The sequence below is a fragment of the Ruditapes philippinarum genome, unplaced genomic scaffold (assembly GCF_026571515.1).
Source record: "Ruditapes philippinarum isolate M1 unplaced genomic scaffold, ASM2657151v2 ctg2064_1_1_1_1, whole genome shotgun sequence".
Lineage (NCBI taxonomy): Eukaryota > Metazoa > Mollusca > Bivalvia > Venerida > Veneridae > Ruditapes > Ruditapes philippinarum.
This window is the reverse complement of record NW_026855423.1, coordinates 91774-110933: the sequence shown is the minus strand read 5'-3', so window position 1 is coordinate 110933 and position 19160 is coordinate 91774. Positions and strand designations below refer to the sequence as shown.

General features: G+C 32.6%; 1 protein-coding gene across 1 annotated transcript in view; it reads left to right on the top strand.

Moving 5' to 3' along the window:
- The first annotated feature begins 12867 nt into the window (after window positions 1-12867).
- Window positions 12868-19160, top strand: part of LOC132743270 (short transient receptor potential channel 7-like) — a 44553-nt gene continuing 38260 nt past the window's right edge. The window contains exon 1 of the mRNA XM_060731803.1: window positions 12868-13295. Within this exon, the coding sequence (XP_060587786.1) occupies window positions 13116-13295 (180 nt within the window). The 5' untranslated portion in view covers window positions 12868-13115. The remainder of the gene's footprint in view (window positions 13296-19160) is intronic.

Here is a 19160-nt window from a genome sequence, read left to right as displayed (position 1 = left end):
CTAACTAATTTAAAAGTAAAATCATTGTTTTTTATATATTACTATATTGCTATAAGTATGGATTGTACAAGATGTTTTGTGTAATCGTTTTGTATAAAAATGAGATACACAATGCGTCTCGTTGTTATTAAACATGATAGAATTATAGAGAAACCTTCATTGTAATATTCCGAGAAATATATAAATGTTGATTATCTTGTCTTTAATAAACTATAGAAATGAATGGACGAGAAAATGTACTACTTAGTGAAATAATATATATCAAGGGTCTTGGAAACAATGTAACTGGTATTTTGAATTTCAGGCATTTTATGATTTTTAAATATGATAATATCCGTTCTAGCTACATGTACCCTGTATCTCTGTATTTGTTTTAACTTGTTGAATAATATAAAATCTTGATTTAATATATGAGCCGTGTCATGACAAATCCAACATAATGAGTTTGCGACCAGCATGGATCCAGACCAGCCTGCGCATCCGCGCAGTCTGATCAGGATCCATGCTGTTCGCTTTTAAACCTTTTAACAAGTAGAGAAACTGATAGCGAACAGCATGGATCCTGATCAGACTGCGCGGATGCGCAGGCTGGTCTGGATCCATGCTGGTCGCAAACGCACTATGTTGGTTTTGTCGTGACGCGGCTCATATGTGCAAGAGTATTTATTTCTGTATAAATAACTTATTGTACTTATCTTTATATTTATAACACTGACCTTTTCATTATGAAATAATAATAACGTTTATATTATCTATATACACGCTACTGTCAATGTATGAAATCATTTTTTTCTTTTTTTTCCAAGTGAAGTAATTCTGCAGTATTATTAATTCGTTATTGAGATGTCTAGCGCGTTATATGTTCGTGTATTAACATTGTTTGCAATATAACCCTTCTCAAGCAGCTCGAGGTTATAAGCTTAAAATCGTTTTTTTTTTCTGAGTTTATAAAACCCCAGTCACACAAGAGCTTACGATGACTTGCGACTACCGGCGACGTGTAAATTCGACGATCATCGGCGATTGTCTGCGACCAAGCCCTCTTTGAACAGATAAATTTACTTCTACGATTACAGATTATAGTACGACCAATCATCATTGACAATCGCACGACAGGTCATAAGCAAACGTACGATGGTCTCAAGATTGCCTGGGATTACTTACGACTACCCGTGACCTGTCATGCGATCACCTACAACTTGTCGTACGACCATCACACGATTACTAAAGACTACTCAAGATTACCAGTGACTAGTAGAAATGTGTAAAGACTGTCGTAAGATTGTCGCTTAAAGCCCCAGTCACATTAGAGTTTACGACCAGTAAAGACCAGTTCACGATCACCAGTAACCTCTGGTCGCGGACAATCTTTAAAACGTCTTATGACGGTCATCGGTGATCTTTGACAGTGGCAGGTTATCTTATTTAGGTCCCACGAACAATTTCAGTTGTAGAGAGGTTTTTGAGCTTGCACAAAAACCTCCCTGCGATCAAACAGGTCGCTAGTGATCTTATAAGGTCTTAGGCTGTCGCACGATCGTCGTTCGGAAGTGCGACAATCTGACGACAGTCTATACAAATTGCCACTAGTCACTGATAATTTTGAGTAACCTTGAGTTATCGTGCGATGGTCGTAGGACAAGTTGTAGCTGATCGCATGACAGGTCACGGGTACCTGACAGGTTTACCGTGAACAAAATATATCGCAATTAATAATGTAAATGCTAAATTTAGAATCATTTGATTTGCTTTAATCCGTGTTTATATAACTTCCCCGTGGTCCAGGGGTAACACGCTCGTTTAGGAAGTGAGAGGTCTGGTGTTCAATTCCCTGTCAAGGCGACTTTTGTGATCTTAAGGAATTAGCCACGATAAGCAAGGATAAAGTGTGGCTGTCATAAAAAATGTACATAAATGATTTCATAATGCAAGTTAGAAACTCTGGCCATGCAAAATTCGTATGTATCAAACTCAAACTTTTATAGCAAAAAGTCTAAACGCACTCGCTGCAACTCGGTGCCCTGCAAGATGAATTAAAGTATATCATAATAAACTTATACAGGAAAATACATACAGATATACAGCACGATTTAAATTGCAAAGATCAGAAAATACCAAAGAGCGTGCAGCCCTTTGATTTGATATTTTGAGGGAACGACGACTTGTTAGTGCCATTAACTGTTTCTCTAGCGTTTTAATAAGCTTATAGCTTCCAACACAATCAAATTCATATAAATTCGTATAAATTAAAAAGAATTACCAGCTATCCATGTAGGTCAGAGAATATATTGTTGATTGTTATTTCGAAGCGACCAATAAAAACGGAAAAAATAGATATAATGTAAAATCCAATCATATATTAGTTATTAATCATAAAATTCTAACACGCTTCACATATGAGCCGCGACAAGACAAAACCAACATAATGGGTTTGCGACCAGCATGGATCCAGAACATCCTGCGCATCCGCGCAGTCTGATCAGGATCCATACTGTTCGCTATCAGTTTCTCTACTTGTAATAGGATTTATAAGCGAACAGTATGGATCCTGATCAGACTGCGCGGATGCGCAGGCTGGTCTGGATCCATGCTGGTCGCAAACCCATTATGTTGGTTTTGTCATGACGCGGCTCAATTATACAAAAGCTATTATATAAAGCATATATGAGAGGTGGAATCTTACACTATATTACACAACACCACTTCTAATTTATAAAGACAATCTAATAGTGTTGTTTCTTTATTGATTTTTATTGTTTTCGAATGATACATTCTCAAGTGACATTCAAAGACCTTCTACATGTTTAATAATAATAATAATATTCATTATATATATAAAAAAAAAAAAAAAAAAAAAAAAAAAAATGAAAAAATCGGGATGTTACTTTGTGAACTTTAGTTTTAGTGTTGTGAAGAGGGATCTGTTACCGTCCAAAATTGAATAAACCTAAGTAATTCAAGAAATCACGTGACCGGATATTGGTTTATTGTCTTAGACAACTATCACTTGAAAGAATTTGAACGATAGATGTAACTTAGTACTCATTTTACAATAATTTCCATGGTGACATAGCCTCAATTTAAGATATTGCCTGTTTAATTTCTTTCAAAGTTGCAGCGCAAATATGCCTGCCAGGAGGAATTTCAATGTGAGTGAATTTAATACATATTAATATCATTTATATCATGTAGATTTTATTTAATTGATATTGATATAATTTATATCAATGTACATTTTATTTAATTAATATTGATATCATTTATATTATGTAAATTTTATTTGATATTCTGATGTGTACATATCTGTTGAAATAATTTATTTAAGTAGTTTCCTCAAATGATATAAGTTCAAAAACGACTTTGGTTCATTAGACATTTCTTTTTCAAATTTAATTGATTGCAACCATTCAATATATATCGTTTTCAACCGGGTTTCATTATTTTGAAGGTTATTTGTTTCTATTTTTTATTTTGAAACAGAATAATGAACATAAGAAATTTAATAAAGACTTTAATTAGTGCTTCTATTATGTTACATCTTGATTAATGATATTCAACTTTGTTAATTATTTAGGAAATATAAATAATATTGCACCCATGATTTATATTTTATATGAAAATATTCAACGAAAAAAACATTTTTGGATGTTAACTCGTAGCAACTTCAAAAAAAAATGTGTGTATATCGCATTATTGACCATTCTTTGTTTACTTTCTTGTTCATTACTCCACGCATCTTTCAAAAGTAATTTATTGTGATTGTCACTAACTTTTCATAAGGTTGATATTTAATATCTAAAGTATTTACATTTTAATCTGGTTAAATATTTTAAATATTTTTAGTATTTACAGGTATTATATAAAATATATTGAAACTCATAAAACTGCGCGTTGAATTTTGTATAATTTTGTTTAGAAAGCAAGGTCATCCATTCTCTCGCTTATATTAATTATAGGAATGATAATGCATATTTTCATCATGAAAACTGATTTATATATGATAAGGCCTGGTGTTTTTTGTTTCACAATCTAAATGTCAAATCTGATCTATGTAAGATAGATTTACCTAAAATCACATATATCGTTTGTTAGAAAATTGTTTATAAAGGTACAAAAATTACAGCAAACAACAACAAACAAATCCCAGATCTAGAGGCGTTTTTTTTTAAAAAGAATGTTTCATAATTATCATAAAAAAACAACAATGACAAACTGATTTATGATAACATAAACAATGAACAAAGTCATTTTCACAAAGAGATGATATGAGCCGCGTCACGACAAAACCAACATAGTGCGTCTGCGACCAGCATGGATCAAGACCAGCCTGCGCATCCGCGCAGTCTGATCAGGATCCATGCTGTTCGCTTACAAACCTTATTACAAGTAGAGAAACTGATAGCGAACAGCATGGATCCTGACTAGACTGCGCGGATGCGCAGGCTGGTCTGGATCCATGCTGGTCGCAAACCCATTATGTTGGTTTTGTCGTGAGGCTGCTCATATGATTTATGAGGCAGTTCATTTATACAGAAACCTCAGTACTTCTGTGATTAGCCCTTGTGGCCGAGGGATTGCCTTTAAGGGTTGAGGCATCAGAATTACAGCCACCGTTTATCCCTGGGCGATTATAAGAGGCGGCTAAATGGGTTCGAATTACTGGAGTCTATGCATCTCAAAGCTCCACCAGGTGAGGTGGTTTGACTCCTGGTGTTCTTTAAATTTGTAACACCCGACGTTGGCCAAACAAATTCTTACTGTTTCGACGCCATATGACGTAATTGTATTGGTGCCCGATAAAACCAAAGAAAACAAACGAACATCTGAATATCAATGATTATCAAAATGATTCATATACCTATGTAACAAAACATTGATGTACACATATTGTTGGTGTTACTTTATGTACTGCTTGTAAAAAAATACCAAGTGTTTCAATAAATTGACCACATTTTGAGCATCAAGTGATATAACCTTCTTTTTCAATAAATTTACCCCATTTTGTGCATTAAGTGATATGACCTCCTATTTTAATAAATTGACCACATTTTGTGCATTAAGTGATATGACCTCCTATTTTAATAAATTGACCACATTTTGTGCATTAAGTGATATGACCTCCTATTTTAATAAGTTGACCACATGTTTATGCATTAAATGATATGCCCTCCTTTTTTCAAAAAAAAACCCCCACATTTTGTGCATTTAGTGATATAACCTACTATTTCAATAAATTGACCTAAGTGATATGACATCATTTTTTTAAAAAATGACCCCATTTGTGCATTAAGTGATATAACCTCCTATTTCAATAAATTTACCACATTTTGTGCATTAAGTGATATAACCTTCTATTTTAATGAATTGACCTAAGAGATATGACATCCTTAAAAAAACAAAACAAAAAACAAATGACCCTTTTTGTGCATTAAGTTTTATAATCTCCTATTTAAATAAGTTGATCCCCATCTTGTACATTAAGAGATATAACCTCCTTTTTTAATAAACTGACGAAATTTTATGCATTTAGTAATATAATGTTGTGCATTAAGTGATATGACATCCTGAATATACCTTTATAATCATTACAGCTTTCCTCAAAAATCTACTACGTCAGAAATATTTACAAGGTTCCTGGTAGACACCGTTTTCCGGTGGCGTATAGTAATATCTCAGGCGACATTAATTCACATAACGAATTTACACCAGTATTACATTCAAGAAGCGAACTCTTATTTCAGGTATCTCATCATTAATATTTTACATATAGATTTTATAGCTAAAATATCTAAAAAAAACAAAAAACAAAACAAAACAAAAACAAACACGTAAATGGATATAATTGTTTAAAAAATGATGTAACAGCATGCTCCACAAAATCCTGAGCTGTTTAACAACTAATCAGCAATACAAGAGTAATGAAAAATATGTTTTCTTTTTGTATTTTATGATCGCAGATCAGTAAATACAATGCTGACATTCAATCTCTGGCACAGAGATTTCAAGACAAACCTAACAACAAGTAGTTCTCAAAACAGCTTAAAACTAGCGATGTAAAAGAAAGAAATATTTTTATTTTGTTAAGAGTATCCGACAAATTACAACGCGTTCAAAGTTTAAAAGTAGCGTTGGATAATAGAATTATTGTCGATAAATACACAATGACAAATTACGCGGATGAATATCATTTTAATCAATGAAAATGCTATTTTTAGCGATGTCGTTTACCGAATACTTCAGAGCGTAGTACACAAATAAATCTGACTGTCGAGTAGTGGAATATATACATGTCGGACTGTTTTGGCGAGAAGATTTTCGCTAAATCATTTACATCTGTGTTAAACAACAGGTTTATAGTGAACAAAATACATCGAAATTAATAAGGATTACAAACCCGAAATGAAAATTCTAAATTTAGAGTTATCTGATTTTTTTTAAGGTTTCTTCACGTTAACTTCCCGTGGTGCAGGGGTAACGCACTCATTTGGGGTGTGAGAGGTTTGGAGTTCAAATCCCAGTTGAGGCAACTAGCAACTACTTTTTAAAGTGTCTTTTTAAGGAAAGAAGTAGCCACGATATGCAAGGATAAAGTGTGGCTGTCATAAAAAAATGAACATAAATGTTTTTTGATGCAACTTTAGTCATGCTAAATTCCGTATGTATCAAACTCAAACTGTTATAGTAAAAAATCTAAATGCAGTCGCTGCATCTCGGTGCCCTGTAAGATGGTTTATAGTGTATAAAAATAAACTTATACAGGAAAATACATACGGATATACAGTACGATTTAGATTGCAAAGGTCAGAAAATACCACAGAGCTTGCAGCCCTTTGATTAATTTACACAATTTCACCCCAAAAGCTTTTGTGGAAACACGAGGCTATCTGATTTGTACGAGGAGGCGTAGCCCAATAGTATGATAAATCATATTGACGATTGATTTGATGTTCTTTCTCTTTTGTTTCATAGGCAAAAATAAGAACATGTTCCATGTTATCACAATATGAAACCCCCGATTAAAAAAAAATGAACGAACATCATTATATGACTTTTCTATCGTTTCTTTTCTCTGTCGTTAACCTATGAAAGAATGGGCCAAACAACGAGTGAGAGCGGGTAACTAACACACTGTGAATGTATTGGTATACGATTAAACTAAAGTAAAGTCTCCAAACTATGATACAAAGGAAATATTGAGCATTCAGCAAATACAACACAGCTTTGTGTCGTTTTACAAATGTATGTATATATACAAGGCAGAGTCGTTAACAGTAACTTAACACTGTATTTCAGCCGAGTTTTATCCTTTTCTTCTTTCTCGTTGCTCACAAAAAGTTTTGGTTAATTGTATGGGTCGTTCCTTCTTCAAATATGTAAGCAGGAAAGACGGCAGCTGATTACAAAATGTAAAAACGTTGAATTTGAAGAAATGCTTTCGTCTGCAAAATATAACGATATACTTACTCTAAGATACCATTTACGGGTTGCCAATAGCTGCTTTATTGATTTACATGTTATGTGATATATTGTTGTGTGACATTACGTGACATAACTGTAATCTTTTGTACCAATATTCACGATTTCAACCGCTGACTCTTGTTCCTTTTAAAAAAAATGTATGTACATGTATCAAATAATAATTCGAGTGAGAAAAATGAGGTTTTCTTTAGTACATTGTATATGTAATTGTAATTATAGGGAATATTTAGTTTGATGGTGTTATTCTGCTCGTGTGGTTAGTCACTGACAGAGTGTGTGATATCCAACAATGCAATCAGTTATTTTGTATTGAATAATACTATTGCAAAAGTACCAGTGTTATAATTAAAAGGGGAAGACCACAATCTTATTAATGTCATTTCTATAAAAACCTGCCTTATTATCAGTCAGTTGAATCCACCCGGGGCCATTTTCTCGCTGTTATAATTTTAAAGTGACATTATGGTCATTTTGTCGCGGTCAAGTTAACTTTAATTAGTAATATGTTTCAAGAAATTGACTGTTATAATGGTGATTGGCCAATGATTGATAATCAAATTTTTAAGATAAAAAAGACTATCTAAAATATAAAAACACGGCCCACTCTTTAAAAATTGAATTAGACTCACGTGGATTATTGATGTTTTTCCCATAATAAATTGTGAAATTGAATAAGATTATGGAATAATGTAAAGTTATTTGCACTCACTATTTACACTTGGTTCGGATAATGTCACTTTAATTGTGTTTGAATTAAGTCGGAGAACGGGTGATCCCTCGAAAGCATTAATCACAACAAAATAAGATGGTTTGAATGAGTCTGTACATGAGACATAATGAAAAAGTGCAACATCCCTTATGCCCCCTAGCACCGGTACTCAATGTTAAACATTTAACAGTGCCGAAATCAATGATTCCGAAGGACCAGAAAAATATAAAAAAAAACACTACTGGTACATACAGCACATCCATATTTGTAAAAACGACAACGGGAAACAGATTCATAGCAATGGGATAAAACATAGTGTTTATATTTATTAACGCTATTGCCTGAAACTAAAACTACTTGGGACTTAAAAACTGCAAAAATGTGTGAGCTGTTTCTAAGGTAATTGTGTCAAAAGATAATAATGCAAATTTTCTCAGACAAAATGTATCTCTTTTGAGGACGTAAATAAGCATGCTTATTTTTATATCAATATACGTAAATATTATGAAAAGGTAACAAAACCCTATTTTCTCTATCTCCCTGTCTCCCTGTTGTTATGATAGTCGTAATCTTGTTTTGTACTGTGAAAGCCGTGAGAGTTTCAAGTTTCATCACAACTTGCATTAGATTCATTACCTGATTGTGTTTGCTTTAGCTGTGAACAAATGCTAGCCTCGTCTCTCATCGATCGAATCTTTCCTTTCTCAAAAAGAAAATGTTTGTTATAATCATTATATAGTTATTATTTTACATTGCTTCGACTGTGATAAATTGTAATACAATAATGCTTATAGTTTCCACCTTTAAGTCTGTAAATGACATGTATAAATGGTTTTTGCATGTAAATTATGAAAACACGAAGCAAATATGATTTTCTATAAATAGATGTAGTCTGCATTTCATTTAATATCAAACTATTTATCAGGCAAAGCTTTTGTAACGAATAAAATAACATACATGTATGTAATTATATTTTTGCATGTTGTATAGATTCATAATCTATTATAAAACGTACATTGCATCGAGGCCATCCTAATATTACATTGAAGTCATCCACAAAACATTAATCGGACTGTTCAAGCCGTTGGCAGAGGTCTGTTTAATGTCTGGGACTGTATGGAAGATTGAACTCTGGGTAGTCCGAAACACTATGTACTCATCTTAAAATATACCGAACTGCACTAGAACAAAATTGCGATAGTTTTACGGGTAAAGAAGTCATATTGCTTTACAACATTTCAACAAGTAAAATTTACAGACAGCTTTTATACTGAAAGTTTTACCGCTGACATCATACTTCATACGTTATTAATTATTAATATTGTTTTTTTTTAAATTCCTGTACACAGTTAACATTTAAATAAAAAAGGAATGCATTTATGTAAGGTATAATATTTCCGAAAATCGTAATATTCAAATAACAAGATAGAAATTCTTCCAAGTTTTCACGATGCGTCATAGAAGTTAGAAGATGAACCACTACATTACATCAAAATAGTAACCGCTGAAAATAATTTGGAAATTTCAAAATGATCACTTGAAAGAAGGGAAATGACAATCCTTGAAAGGCAATTGGAACGCAATGTAACGCATCGCATAGTTTTGTTCAAAGTCAGCCATAGTAAATTATATATATACATGTATATATATTTAAAAATCTTTGTCAAGTTCTGTGCAGGATTTTGTTCGTGCAATGTTTGTTCCATCCAGGATTTTTTTCAAACAGTATATACTGATAATGAGGTATTATAATAATAATCAATTATAATTTAAGTCTTCCTTTCACTGATGTACCAGAAAGTTTTCACACAAAGGATGAAACTACATGGACACATGGTCAAATGACTTTAACTTAAAATATTATTGATATTAAGAACAGTAACAGTTTAAGTCATACCAAGAAATAATATATATTTATTGACAATAATTCGATTTATTTCACAACCAATAAACATACATCGAGAGATTGCACCATGTGGTCTCGCAATATATATCACTTTTCAATATTACCTTGTTTTCTCCTGCCAGTCCAAAAAATCAATATCAAATCACTATTGTAATCCTTTTAGTCTCGCCCTCATTTTCCAGATTCCAAAATTCGTATAATTAGAAATCCTTGTTGTACTTGAAGAAATAAAGTTATCCCGAAATGTATCTTATTTCGTGTTAGGAAATAAAGCTGTCATTGTACATTGTTAAGTACAATACTGATTCTCTTGAACTATACACATATATATTAGCGCCTTGTATCAGCTGTGTACCATGTTCAATAGATTCAATATTGTACTCAACAATGTATAATAACTCCATAATTAACCATCTATTAACAACTATGTTAATTGATGGATTTCTAGTTATTATGGAAACACATTTATATGCTATAGAAGTATATACATGTATAGTAATTTCCAAGTCCTTAACATGTTTTGGTACACAATGTCCTTATTTATGCTGTGTACTTTTTCTTTTTCTTCTGCTATATCAGCATGTATAAATAATTTTCATTATTTATGGACCCCCATTGGAAATAAGCATTTGGGCTTCCTTAATCCTAGGTTTTTACAAACTGCACAATAAGTATGTGGTATATTAATTTTATTAAATTATTGTATAATAATATTTCTTCCCGATTTATTGCATGCGCAAATGTAATAAGTTGTATTCTGTGAAACATTTAAATCTAGTCTGTTGTGTGAAGTAGTAACTGATCTGCTTCCTTACAACTGAATTTGAACCACCTGAAAATTTGTTCATTTCATGTTATGAAGGTTTTTTTTTCATTACTCGTCCCACTTAGTTACCTCCTCAACGAAATTCACACATTTTTCAACGACAAACGCTGATGACAGCATGAGTTGCACATTTATGCTACAATTAGCTTTCCGATGTGGTGAAAAGTGATGACAAGCTATTAGCAACATAATAAAGGGGAGAGAACTTAAATGAAACCTCCGCATGTTTTTGGTTTCTAAGACTCTTTCACATAATTGTTTGTTTACCTTATGAAATTAAAGTTGAACCATATCTTGTCACTCACTCAGCTATTGTTGATCAATGAATATTTTGATTTCTATATCGTAGGAAGATACGTGATTAATCTTGCTTTCTGTATAAATATAAATGACTAGTGAACTGACAGATGACTTATTGTTGAAGATGCCTTGTTAAAATGACATTATAGTCAACCAGAGTAAATGGTGAGTGTACAGGCTAAAGGCAAAAATAAATTCACATTTTGCCATAGTTGTTTTCAGTTTTATATTTTACTTCATAGGTATAATCAAAACCCCATGAAAACCCACACAAAATAGGTGATATTTACTAAAAACTGAGTGTCGAACACGAATATTACTACGCGTCTCCGTATTAATACCCGAGACATAAACTTATTAAAGATATAATTGCATAAACGATACCATGTTTTAGTTTTACCCAGAAACCTTTTAGAAAATATCACCTCAGATAGTGAAGTCATTGTTTTTTTTTAATTTATCATGAATAACATTTATAATCCTTTTATAATATGTAACGAAATAATAAAAATCTTTCGAACGTTTCTTACAAATTGATCTTACACACTCGAACTTGTATGTACTTGTAATTTAGACCAAGTGTAAAATAGAAAAGGAAGCAGTCTTTTACAAAGCTGATGTCTGGATTTACATGATTAAACATATGGTTTCATTCAACTTTATAAATTTGATTCAGCGGACTTATTATACATACCGCATTAATTACTTTTCCAACACTTTGTTCATATATATGCCAGATCGGTATTTTTGGAGGACCATAATTACACGAACCGTACCATAAAAGGCATCGTTCACAAGCCTGAGAAATTTACGTGTACAGTATTACAGAGTAACTTGACTTTTCCGGTGACTACACCTGTGAAAAACGAACGATTTGTAAATGTTAAAGTGTGTATTCCCATGGTAATAAGGGCATTGATTACAGTAAATGAACGCTTGTAGAGTATCAGCCGTGATCTGTAATTTCTGATTTTTCTAAACATAACAGACAGAAATATTGAATTATTATAACTGTTTGACGATAACTCGCGCCTTATCTCGCTCAAAAATCTGTTTACCTCTCTCTGTGTCCAAGTTTTATAACAGGGAAGAGCATCATTCGAGTCACGTGACTTTCTATTTCTAAAATCAGAACATTCAAATAACAAAGGATTTGCGCACCATTAAAAATAATAACGTTTAACAGTCATTAGAGACCGTGTACATGTTCACACCGTGTTATTTAACTTATAACAAGTGTATTTGATATACATGTTTAATACATTGACATTTATACCAGATATCAGAGTAGTAGAGATGCCAAAAATACAAAGAGAAGTCAAAAATGGAGTATGATTGATTCTAGGCAATTATGGATATATCAGCAAACAAACCATATTATTTCCGGATTAAAACATAAAATTGTCTGCTTAGAAGGAAATTTGATATTTTTGAATGATTTGACATGTGTTTTACTGTATTATTGGACACAGGTGTTAGTTAATTAGCGATAATGTGTTTCTGGTAATAGCTTTCTTTAAACCATAGAACTATACCATTTATAGAGATAAATCATTTATATAAGCACATGTATTGCCATGAATTAGAGAAACGAGCAGTTTATATCAAAACCTAGGATTATCTGTGTTATTCATGGATTGAGGTGCAACTAGCAAAATGGGAAACACGTGCAACTTGATATTGAAGAAAATAAAATCAAGGAAGAGAAAAAACTAATGAATGCAAGTACTTAACCTCCGTGACAATATGATGTTTTTATCAGGATTTATGTATTTCTGTTCATGTATATGCATTGAAAAAAGAAGAGTGAATTAATCTCGATTTACACGAGAATCAAATGCTCTTATATCTATATATAGAAAGGGTGTGACTCAATTTTTAAGCCCTTATACAACATGGGATTTAAAAAAAATTCGAAGCGCGTGCGGAAGAATGAAAGTGATACTAATTTAATGTCAGTTGTGTCTATGATTAAATTGCAGAACATGTCGGGAGGTAAAGCGAAGTTTTGGCGACGAAGGAATGGTTCCAGTCGCATGAGTTTAATTTCTAACCAAAGCCAGGAATCAAAAACGGTAAGATTATATTATATAATATAATTCTTTTTAATTTTATTTAAAAAAATGTTCTCTATTAGACTGAAGAAGTTCACATGTACCTTGATGCTATGGAAAATGATCAAATGACATTTACCTTATTAATTTTACATTAATATTTGTTTATTTTGTCAGAAAAAATAGTTTATTTTAGAATATATGTCGCGTTTATATACATGTATGTTTTGACGCGCTATATGCGCAATCTAAATCATATTACACATGTTATTTTGTATCTAAAAGCTTTAAGTTGACTTAATACATTTTCCTGTGTAAACATTGACTTCCAAAATGTCAATGCCATAAAGAATATCGTTGATTTGTCTGCTTTGAGAATAAATGAATATGATATTGAATTTTTTATTAAAATGTTAACTATGCTATTAGATCTGATGAATATTTCATATTAATTCTGTAAAGTATTGCTTCACAAAGTGCTATCAGTAATAAAGAATCACTACATAACTAAAAAGTCATTAATGAATAACTTTATGTACTTCAGCAATACAGCAGTACTTTAATTATTTCCTTGTTAATGAACATTTGATATTATATAAACGCTGTCATTACAATTTGTTAAGCTTGTTAATGATTTCCAAACATGTTTAAATTAATGTTTACTGGTTTATATTTTTCTAATACATACTGTTGGCGATCATAAATATATTGTGTAACAGCACATTATTTTTCAGAAACGAATAAATGAGCCGCACCACGACAAACCCAACATAATGGGTTTGCGACCAGCATGGATCCAGACCAGCCTGCGCATCCGCGCAGTCTGATCAGGATCCATGCTGTTCGCTTACAAACTGTATAACAAGTAGAGAAACTGATAGTGAACAGCATGGATCCTGATCAGTCTGCGCGGATGCGGATGACATCCATGCTGGTCGCAAACCCATTATGTTGGTTTTGTCATGGCGCGGCTCAAATATATTTTTCTCTAGGAAAGGCAAACATGAGTTTTGTAACGTTTTAATAAATAATGATTTTAGAGTCTGTTAGAGGCTTATCACTTACGAATGTAGCCCTGAATATGAAATTATGTGTCACTAAAGTAGCAAAGTTTAAACGAAGCAGTATTTTGACTTCCATATAAAATATTATAATCGTACTAATTGCCAAAAAGCAAAAAATGGTTCAAGTTATTGGCAAATGAAAACGTTTTTGAAATTATATCAGGACAACAGACGTAAAATCTTTTGATTTAATTTTATGATAAAAAGAATTATACCATTTCTGTTCGGCAATGGTAACTGGCTGATTTATCTCAGTAGTTTTGCTGAGCAGTTTTATGTTATAGTTTAAATAACTTTGAATGAGAATATTTTAAGATAGAAAGATACAATAAAAACATTTTTTGAAACTGTAACTGTAATGAAAAAAACTTTGAATTTTACATTACAAAAATAAATACCACAAAAAGAGGCGTTTGTATCGTATAAAATTAAATTATGAAATAAGTTCCCTTTTCGAGAGATCAAAACTTGGGACAAATATGCTGTAAAGATACAAGTAATAGAAAGAGCACCGAAACACGAGGCTATCTGATTTGTACGAGGGGGCGTAGCCCCCGAGTATAAAACAGATTGCCGAGTGTTTTGGTGTTCTTTCTCTTTTGTATCATAGTAAAACATAAAAGCACGTTCCCTGTTGTCATAATATGAAACCCCGGCAAAAATGAACCAATGAACGAACATCTGAATATGACATTTCTGTCGCTTTCCCTTTCTCTGCCGTCACAATATGTAAACCCCAGCAAAAAATGAGCAAATCAATGGGCATGCTCTGGAGTGCGGGTAACTAATACCCGCACTCCAGTTAACGCACTGTGCATGTATATGTATACGATTTAACCCTGACACATTTTCAACAGAAAGGTCTCCGAACTATGATACAAGACATGGAGTTTACTGAACGTGTAAAATATTAAACCACCTCCGTGGTCGAGGGGTTAGAGTCGATGACTTCTAATCCAGTTGTGCTAAGTTCTCACCGCCGATCAGATTAACTTGATCGTCCCGATCACATTTATTCCCCGATGAAGCCCGACCAAGCTTGATTAAATGTACATTCACGACTCTTACACGACCTCTCAAGTCGACCCTACACGATGTTTTACGACTTCTTCTCGACGACAACCCGACCAACATCCCGACATCTTCTCGATCACCCAGACCTATACGCGAATCATACACGATCTCAACTAGACTAACTGGACCTCTGCTCGATCGTTGCTAGATTTCCACCCGACCAGATCGGATAATGCTCGAGTAGAAGTCGAGATGATCGTGTTAAGATCGGGTAAGAGATGTATATTCGATCAAACTAGATGGTTACACGATTTATTCTCGATCAACTAGATCTTCTACTCGATCACTATACGATCGCTTCTCGACCGCTTATCTACTCGATCGCTACTCAAATTTTTTTGACATGTCAAAAAAAATTCGGGTAGGAAGTCTGAGCAATGTCGACCAAGGTAGACCGCTCCGACCACCCCGAGCATGCATGCAGACCGAGCTAGACCTTTACCCGATCGCTTGATCGTGCTTGATCGAGTTGATCTGATCGGCGGTGAGAACACAGCATTACCTCCCTGGCGTGGGTTCGATCCTCGGAAGATGCTTTGGTAGTTTAGCGCGGAGGAAGGTAGTCTAGTACTGGTGTAACTCTCCAGGAACGATGGTTAGCAAACTTCCCGCCTATATGGCTGAAATACTGTTGGAATAAGTCGTAAAATGAAACAAACAAACAAATAACTTTTATGAAAACCTCCAGTCATTTTATTAAAACAGTTCAATGAATTCCGTAATAAATCTGTCATGAAATCTTATATACAGTATATCATGTTCCAGTCACAACTATCGAATGTGTGTTATTTCGTGACGTTTGAGTAAGTTTTTTTCATCTTCCACATTTCATTTATATAAACGACACAAACATCTGTCATTGTAATAATGCAAATGAATTTCTCGAATTTTAATTGGTTTACACGCTTTGTATACCGTGACGTATAAACAGTGAACACTTTATACTTAAATTGCTCTAGTTACATAACGTTCACGTAGTCACTGGACGTCTGACGTCAATTCTCTATTCGTGTTTTCTTCGACTATCACAGTCAAAGGTTCCTATTTTTCTTTACCAACTAGGCATAAAATAATATTCTCCCATTCTGTGTTACATTTGAGAAATTAAGGCTTTAATTATATAATATATTACATTCTGCTGGTGTTGATTACATCATATTTAACAGTTCACATGTCAATAACTGTATAATATGCGTTAAAAAGTAGAGTTATTATTTTTTTTCACTTCATGATGAAATATATCAATGAGAATTTGAATTAATATAATTCGTTATACAAGTTATTGACGAGTTTTCCTGGATCGATCTCTTTCATGCTTTATTCTCCCGTATATCCTGTCGGCAACTTATATAACTAAATGATATATCTTCGTTCAATACTTATGCAAAATATATTAGGTCTAAATTGATTACACTATTTCAAAGAAAAGTGCGCTAGTACCAACAGAAGTAGAAATCAAATGTTTTGGTAGTATGAGACATGTATGTACTCAAGTTATTAACCATTCAATAATAGTAAATGATCCAATTTGTTAAAATGGATTGTTTGATGATGTATTTATGTATAATATAAATCACAGAATGTTCCCCAAACCCCAAGGACTACAGAATGTCAATTTAATAGACATTATCCGGAACTCGGCAAAGCAGGTTTTCCGAGCTAATCTGTAGGTACAAATTAACTTTTACCTTTATAGCTTCGCGGTACCTGTTTCGCTTATTTTCGAAGCTGTTACTATTAAATTTGTTTGAACCTACGTTAGTATCTTGGAAAACCTAAATATTCTCAATTCCAGAGTAAGTCTAATTATACTATTCAGCCAATAAACCTTTCTTTTTTTAAGACATCTTATCAGTTACTTTAACTTCCAATAACACCAAAATGAAATTTCATGCATTTTTAAGTGACTTCGCGACGTTTCAACATTTTCAATTTTCAACCCTTCATGTGAAATATTTTTCGGAAATTACTCTTCTAAACATCTCCATAAACGTTTATTTTATGCTACATACAATGAATTAGAAACAATGAGAAATTGCCAAGCCAAAATTTACCAATGAATCATTAAAGGCAACAATTTTGATATAATTCCCGTGAGAAATATATAAATTGAACAATATTTGATTTGATCAAACACTCTACATGTACAATATCGTAAAACCAATTAAGGTAATATAACCGCCATGCCTCGCCAAAACTCGGGATGCTTCGTCATTTTTCGTATTATACAAATATCTATTAAGTCTATCTATTAAGTCGGACAATTAGCAGAAATGAAAAGAAAGATAATACATGCATGAAAGTGACAAAAAGAAAATGATGAAGTTGTGCGAGAAAAAATAATAAATAAAATAAATTGCATTAAATAAACCCGGTGTAACATTATTTCGAAAACTTCATGAACATCAGAATTCAAGATCAACTAGCTTCGAATCTTTTTCAAACAAATCCCTAAAAAATGGAAGTCATTTTGTTAGAAAACAGCCTGATCAAGATGTACAAGGTATCAGAAATTCATGTCATACTTGCTGTTTTTGCGACATCAATGAAAAGTGGTTCATTTTGACCGTTAACAGTGATAAATGATAAACTGAATATTGATATATTATATCCACGTTTACCGTTAACATGGAAATGTGATAAATTGAATATTGATATATTATATCCACGTTTACCTTTAACATGGATAATTATGTGATAAACTGAATATTGATATATTCACGTATTTTCATTACTAAAGTCATTGAACTCGTTCAATGAAATTATATTATGCATACCAGAGGCTCGCATAATAAATTTCTAGCCAACTCATCCAATAAATTCAGTATTAAACTTATACTCGTTCAATATCCTCTATATATCAGTTTTGATTCACTCAGTAATATTGGTCATTTCAGAATATTCATATTCTAAATCATGATCAACTAGAAGAATATAGTTAAGATAAATATCCATAGTTTATATTGAAAATACATTGTATATTGTTTTAAAAATGTCTAATGTGTGTTTCAAAAATTTTGTACTCAATGATTTTCTTGTTATCTTAGCACATTATTTTGGAAACATAATTAGAAATCAGTTGTCTTTAAAACAGAAGGACATTTTCTTTGCTTCTTAACCCTTTCCCTCATATAGACGTAAATATTCCACCTAAATTCTCGTCATTGTTTAGGATTATCATACCCTATCGCGTCCTTTTATTGCTAATCATCATACTTTATTTTGCTTGTTATCTTATATGTCTGATTTATAATGTTTTAGGATGATATATTTTTTTATAACGAACCTTAAAATGTCTAATCAGATGTTATAATATATTATGGTGTTGCTGTTACACACTAATTAGTGCTTTATAATAATAAAATAAATGTACCAACGTTCTGATTACCGTATTAGAGTATTCTATGGACATTACCAGCCGATATTTTTTTAACTGGATAGGAAACATCCGTAAATGTTACTAAGAATAGCGGCGTTTCTGGAAAATTTAATGTCACATGCGCTATATCACACTTCACGCACATCAAATCTTTACGTATTCCTACACAAACGCGATATTTACTCCAATTTTAACAACAAAAGACTACATGTGCCAAGGCTCGTGGTCACTCTCGGGTTGGGATTTCCATTAATAGATTATATTATAACGACATACCTTTACGAAACGATCATTTTAATGTTATTTTGGCCGGATGTCAAGAATTCTTTAATACTGATTCACACTGACAGGCTGTTTTATGTTTCATGA